This window comes from Polistes canadensis, unplaced genomic scaffold (genome assembly GCF_001313835.1).
Source record: "Polistes canadensis isolate GaletaPanama2010 unplaced genomic scaffold, ASM131383v1 scaffold_371, whole genome shotgun sequence".
NCBI classification, from domain to species: Eukaryota; Metazoa; Arthropoda; class Insecta; order Hymenoptera; family Vespidae; genus Polistes; species Polistes canadensis.
In genome coordinates, this window is record NW_014569918.1 from 17,716 (window position 1) to 25,092 (window position 7,377).

Genomic DNA, 7,377 nt, shown 5'->3' on the forward strand with positions numbered 1-7,377 from the left:
AATATTAATAATAATAGTAGTAGTAGTAGTATTATTATTAATAATAATTATAATGATGATAATAATAATAATAATAATAATATAACAACAACAAAAGTAATATTAATATAATAATAATTTAATAATAATTTGATAATTGAAAAAGAAGAAAGAAAAAAAGAAGAAAAAAACTAGCAATCGTATATTTGATGTATAAAAAAAAAGTATATAAGTGTAGGTAGATGAAGTCGTTCTATTGCCGCAATCAGGTGTAGAGTAAATAACATGTAAATGAAGCTTTTTATTTCATAACTAATAAGATTAAATTCTTTTTGTTTATATTAATGTATAAAAAATGAATAATAAAATATACGTTTGAGAAAAATAGCATATTTAAATCAGTATTTATCTCACTGTCCAGCAGAACGATGCTATTGTATGTATATATGCATTTGCTTGGATATTAAAAAATTTAGAAAATAGATATGTTAAATGTAATTTTTTAATTCTTTTTTTGTTTTTGGTAATAACAAACGATTACTAGTTGGACAATGATTCATTGTTGAACATTATTTTATATAAAACTGTTCGTGTCAATGATGTATACTCACTCCACTGGAGCATGCTCGTTCAGCAGCATCTTACACGTAATCTCGTTTACATATCAATTACCTAAGTGCAGGTACAAATTTTGGAACAAGCATATAATTTTGTCCTTATATTCTACTTAACCCTAGATATCTTAAAAACTAACAGACGCATCGTAGTTAGGCCACCCAATGTACTTACAACATTGCAAATGTGCCTGCAAACAAATTCTCTAATACTAATATATATATTTATAGGAATAAAATATAGAGTTGAAAGGGGTGAATAATAAGAATTCTTGTCCAAATTCAATAATTATTAGAAAATATTATACCAATCAGAAGCGAAGTCATCATGGAGAGAAGGGTATCCGTCAAAACATCATTTGCATTTGCCAAGAAATATGTTGTCACACATCTGTCAACATTGTTTTCCTCTGGTTATGGTTATACGCGGCAGCTGATGCAGCAAACTGTTGGATATCAAATGCACAATAGTTTGCTCACCCTTATCGTTCCGTGTTACCCACAAATCGACTTAGAAATAGATTAGTATGCTTCACCCTTATTTCATACACTAGTACTGATAATAACATCTGATAGATTACTGTTTGGAGAGCCATTATCATTAATATTAATATTACTTACTATTGTTATATACAAAAGTAAATTATTATATATTTATATATACGTATATATTAAATTATAGAAGCCATTTAATTTAGTATCTAATTGCTTAACAAACAAACAAAACAAAAAAAAAACATAGTACAAAATTATGTATCAAAATTGAAATTAAAAAAATAAAGAGACTGAATAGATCTACTTTTAATTGTGAATTTAAAAAAAAAAAAAATATTTTTAAAAGTAATAATTTGAGTTAGAAATTGTTATAATAATCTCCACACAGTAATCTACAATTTTAAGCTATTAATTATAATGGAAGTTGAGTGCATAAAAATAGATGCACATGTGAGGAGAAAATAGATTCTTGAAATACGAAATATATCAATGACCAAAGGGATTCAGACGGGCAGTTGACTAGCAAAACTACAAGAACCGAATGGCTGTGTTTGCTCATGGTTGTGGAGTTTACTCACGGTGTGAAGTTGACTTGGTCAGTCAGTGTGGTGGTACCGGAGAATGGAGGAGCGCGCACCTAGGTACTACGTACATGTCTGATCGAGACGCTGACAGAAGCTGTTTACACAAAATAAAGACAACAACTGAACAGTCGTCATTGTGATGATAAAATCATTTCATTGTGTAAATCGTTCGAAAACTCTCGCTCCTATTAATGTTCTATCTAAAGAGACATTAAGTTGTCAGCGTCTAACTGTTGCTTAAATCACATTAACGGTAATTATTACTTGTCCGATATATTATATAATAGCCTGTATTATATTCTGCTAGTATATAAAGAAAAGGGATGAATTACATGTTAATATAGACACATAAGATTATTTCCAATATTAACAATTCCCCTTTCTTTCTTTATTTCTTGATCTTATTCAAATAGAAGAAAATATCTCAAAATATTGATCTACTGCCATGTATCAGTTTTCCTTGAATGATCTCATCTCCATTCCTTAATCTTTCAGATCATCTAGAATGTATGTTAAGTTTGTATATCAAATAGATAGAGAAAGATGATAATATATTAATATATTATGGAGTAAGAAATAATTACAAATTTACTATAGTAATAATACCAAATTTCTAACACATAACTCTTTAACTCCTTTAATAAAATAAAGAAAATATTATCCATTCAGCTATTAGGCATGCCCGTATTGTATGAATGATGCTATTAGTTATCGCAGTTTGACGTATACAAATAAAAAGAAAGAGAAAATTGTGATAGAATGATATTTTAGCCAAAGGAGAAGTGCAGTTTTTCATACATTCTAAATGTAATAACTAGAAAATAGTATAAAACTATCTGCGATTAATCGACATGATATTTCACGATGGAAATAAGACGCATGTTAATAATGTGATGTCAGCGTGTCGAGGAGAGAGTTAAGATTCTCCTGCCTGAATTATTTTGCTTATTTTTCTTGTCTTTTTTTTTATTTTTTTAATTTTTTCATGTTTTTGTTGGTTGGATATACTCTGACTTACCGACGAGGCTGCAGCCGCCTGCGAAAATACGAGGGTTGTGCTGTGATTGACTCCCTTCAGAGCCAATGAGTGAGTGAAAGGGTCGTCCCCACACACAGCATTCCTAGGCGTGTGCGTTTGCTGTGTGCGACGCACGCTGCCTGTTATTATAATTATAACGAACGAGTCACGGCTCCAATTATTTAGAGCTAAGATAGCACACACGCGCATGTATTTAATTTTTTTTCTTTTTTTTTTTTGCTTTTCATTTATCGTCAAAATACTTAACAACTACTATTTATTTCTAAATACTTATTTGTCCGTCTTGTATATCCAAATGCATTTATATATACGTATATCATTTTATATATAAATTAATGTACGTATATATAAAAATTTTATGCATATGCTGTGAGCTTAATTTCATCATCAACTAGTATGAAATATATAAAACGTAATCGGGCATACAGAATCTCTTTACATAGAGTTTTTCTTAAATTTTTACTTCCTACAATTTATCACGAAGGAAATATTTAAAAATGCATTCTCTCTTTTTTTTTTTTTTTATATATAAAATCAAATGTAATTACTTAAATTACTCCAAAATCAATCATAGGAATGTAAATTGCTCTGATCTAAGCATGAAGTAAATTATATTATATCAAATTAATTTAAACAAAATATGGTTTAGATTTTATATGTGAAAAGAAATGATGTCCGATACAGTTATCCTTTTTTAAAAAAAAAATAAAAAAAATAATATTCAAAACAAGATACTTTATTAATCATTCAAGGAATTCTCAATATTTTTACCGATTATTTTCATTAATAAATGGATGAAATTTGATATAATTGTAAATAAATGCATTTAAAAATATTGTTAAAACTTGTTGTTCATTTAAATGCATTAACTTCATGATTATAAAAAAATCAATCCAAATAATTCAAAACTGTTGCAATTTGATACCAGAAAGATATATCCTTATCGGTGACAAAAAAAAAGAAATAAACAAACAAATAAAAAAAAATAAAAATCTTTGCAATGTTAAAAAATTTGTAAAGCTTCACAGATAAGAATTATGCATAAAAAGTAACAAATTGTATGCTTTGAAATGCTCTCAGTTATTCTGTACCCCAATCAACATGCCGTATTTCATAGCGCCTCTTCATATTTGATATATTCAAAACCAGGAGCAAAGAAATAGGAATTAAAATCAAGATATAAAATGTCGTCGTATTGTATATATAAAAATAATTACCTTCATAACTTCCCGGAATTTTCCAATTTCGCGAGTTATCAAGTCTCTCTTACTTTCTTCGATCTCGGCATCATCCAAATTTAAGGACTTGGCGACCATTTTAGTTTGATGCTCCTCTATTAACGATAAAGCAAACATTAATAATAGATATATTCTCTATTATTTTAAATATATATATATATGTATATGTACATATATATACCTGGGGCAACTTGCGCCATTTCTAAATCAGTGGCATGCTCCGTAATTATTTGATTAATACGTGTTAATGCATCAGCATCTACAACTCTCATTCCTTCGTCCATGTAATCCTCGCCTTCCTCTCCCTCTGTACCTTCAGTAGGTGTTTCATCTTGTAATGGGGATTGACCTCCTCTAAGTTTCTTCCGTCTCTCTGCTACAAATCCATATAATAATAATGTAAAAGTTAACCAGTTATATATTCATTAAACATTGTTCATTACCTATACGATACGTTAATAATGTAATATGTATGAATACCTTTAAATTGATCAAGTACCACTTTAGCTTTAGCATCCACTTTAACGACAAGTTTTTTTGTGCCTATTGTCATATCATGTAACAATCTTACTGCTCTTAATCCTGCATCAGGACCAGCATATTCACAAAATCCAAAAGCTTGTACCCTTTTCCATGAAAGAACATGGCCACATGCGCCCAATATTTGTCGTATCATAACATCGGGTGCTCTGTCCATTATATTCCCAATAAAGACAGTAACTGGTGGTCCAGATTCCCTCTCACGACGGCGATTGTTATCGTGTCGGTTTTGATTGCGTGCATAACGTACGGCTGGTGCTGAGGTCTGCATCGCAGATACGGGTGTTGGAATCATCTATGTTTTATAAATGGTAGCTTTCTTAATAATGCACATTTCTACTCATGCACTGCATAGTGTTCCCTCCCATTAATTGTGCATTAGTTTGCGTTCTATCTCTTGCTGTACACTTCAACACCGGGTACTAAAAATTGTTCCTACATTGTTTCACCCGTGCAAATGAAAATTAATTGGAGAGACATTCACATGCACTAAACGACATTTTATATGAATGGTAGATTTTTATATAATCAATTTTATAATCAATTTTATAATCAATTTTATAATCAATTTTTTTTGTTTATTATATACAATTTTCAATGCAGCAGGTGTTCAGTTAATAAATAATTCAGACTACAAATAAATAAAACATTTTCAATGAATAAACTTGCAACAAATTAACACCTTTGCAAAAGATTTTTATGTTCGAATAATGAATTCCCCACAGAACAAATACACTATGAAGCAACGCTGTGTGTAAGATTTGCGAAACTGTATTTTTTTCCTTTCGAGAATTGATTAACAAACAGTTAATAAACATCATCCTTAAATAGATTATATTTTTTAACTCATCACCCACTGAAATATATTCATTGAAAAAGTTTTATATTTGATAGAAATATTATTATTGCAACATATAAAAAGATTCATAAGCAAATTAATTAGTAATTCTAGATCAATCTAAGCTCTACCTAATGAAGACAAAGTAAAAATAATATCTAATCGAAATATATACATGTTAAAATAAATATACCTTTTGTTATTCGCATCTAACCCACATTTATAAATATATTTTCTGCAGAATATGCATCATTTTTCATACGCGTAAGAAAAACTCAATATTAATTATTTATTCTCACTGAATGCAAATGTCACTATGCTCATAACATTAATTTGATTAGAAAGAAGTATAGAAATGATATTAAAACGATAATATTGTAGCAATGAATATTTTCTAGTTATTAAAAGTATAATATCAATATCAAAGATAATTAACACATTAAATACGACACCAGTTCCTATAGACTAGCCTTAAGCTATCCATCCAGACCACTTTGATCACCTATTGTTGACATTCTTGCATACTTTTCCAGATGGAAGATCATTGTGATCCGAACGGAAAGCTTGACAAGAGAGACTTGACGTTTAGTGTGTCAAACAGAATAATACAGAAAGCTATGAAATATTATGTTTTAATAATCACAACACACATCAAAAAGTAAAATATTATGATAAAATGGCACGGAAATATCTAACTAACACTGACATAAAACAAACATGCACAATTAAAAATAAATTGAAATAAATGAAACGTTGATACTTACATGGGCCATAGGCATTACTCCACCAATAATTGGTGGTGGTGCACCAACCATATATGGCATAGGAGGCATGCCTGGTATCCCCATGGGAGGTTGTCCAGGATACGACATAATGTATTTTAACTTAAATTATGGCAGTGCTCTTGCTGCAAAATAATTAACACACAATATTAAATATAATTAAGGATATATATATATATAAAAATATTAAGTATACTGTACACAATGCGATGAACTTTGACAAAATGCAGAAAAAAAAATCTACAATTGTCATACCAAAGGCATAAATGTGTACAAAAAGATTCGACAATAGTTTTGCATCAGCAAAATACAAATAAATACCTGCAAATAATGTACAATTTGTTAAAACATATGAAAAACCTTCATGTTCTCTTACAACAGTCAATTATCAAAATTGCATGTAAGTATTAAAGGGACAAATGAAGGAATAATCAACATCAAATATTAATTCGATTAAAACGTTCTCGTTGAAGGAAATGAGAATCTTTAAATTAGACTAATTAATATATTCACTACCGATCGCCTTTTTGATGTCAGATCAAAGAAGAATAATGGATGCCTTCAGATCCTAACCATTAAAGTAACGACGAAGCGCGGAAACACACACATATACTACTACTCCAATATTCTTACTTACACAAGGAAACCCGTTAAATATATATAATATATCATCATTTTTTTTCACTAATTCGCGTCATGGTTTATTTGAAATATTCTCAATAAAACGAAACGCAAATATAAGGGGGAATAAGAAACTGTCGCATAAATTTAATTTTAACGGTCGTATTGAACTATTCACGTCTTTGCACTTCCACCATTACAGCTTCGTATTCTTCCCTCTAGCATTGTGAAAGTTGCCTCGAAATCAGAATAGCTAACATAACTTTTTTTAGGGAATTTTATTATTTATTTATGAGGCATTAATTATATAGAGAAATACTAAATGTACTATTGTTTCATTAATATATGTGTATTAATTAATAATAAATATTTATTACAGATACTTCTGCTTACGCGCGTCCACTAAATTTTTCGTTTCCATCAATATTCACATATCTCTCTGTCTCTCTCTTTCCAACATTTCGTTCATCAATTATTAACGAATAACGTAAAACTTCATTACTTAACTGTTTTTTAACATGTTGATATAAATAAATAATTGTTAATAAACTTATATTTTTCTTCTCGCACAAAGCACGTTATTAGAAATTTTTCTATGTTTGATTAATTTTGATTGGTTGATTCCGAATGACTTATTTTGATTGGTT

At 29.2% G+C, this 7,377-nt stretch overlaps 1 protein-coding gene across 8 annotated transcripts in view; it reads right to left on the minus strand.

Annotated features, from left to right (window-relative positions):
• The window catches only part of LOC106792021 (RNA-binding protein 25), a 10,914-nt gene extending 3,716 nt beyond the window's left edge, over positions 1 to 7,198 (minus strand). Inside the window, exons 1-5 of one of the 8 annotated variants that reach the window (XM_014758123.1) lie at positions 7,124 to 7,198; positions 6,092 to 6,234; positions 4,430 to 4,754; positions 4,131 to 4,325; positions 3,929 to 4,044 (exon numbers count right to left, since the gene is read on the minus strand). In XM_014758123.1, the coding sequence (XP_014613609.1) occupies positions 3,929 to 4,044; positions 4,131 to 4,325; positions 4,430 to 4,754; positions 6,092 to 6,199 (744 nt within the window). In that variant the 5' untranslated portion in view covers positions 6,200 to 6,234; positions 7,124 to 7,198. Of the gene's footprint in view, positions 1 to 3,928; positions 4,045 to 4,130; positions 4,326 to 4,429; positions 4,912 to 6,091; positions 6,235 to 6,310; positions 6,383 to 6,430; positions 6,450 to 6,625; positions 6,727 to 6,746; positions 6,976 to 7,123 lie in introns of those variants that run through there. The other 7 variants (XM_014758119.1, XM_014758122.1, XM_014758117.1 and 4 more) reach the window with 7 other exon arrangements.
• Between the last annotated feature and the right edge of the window lie 179 nt (positions 7,199 to 7,377).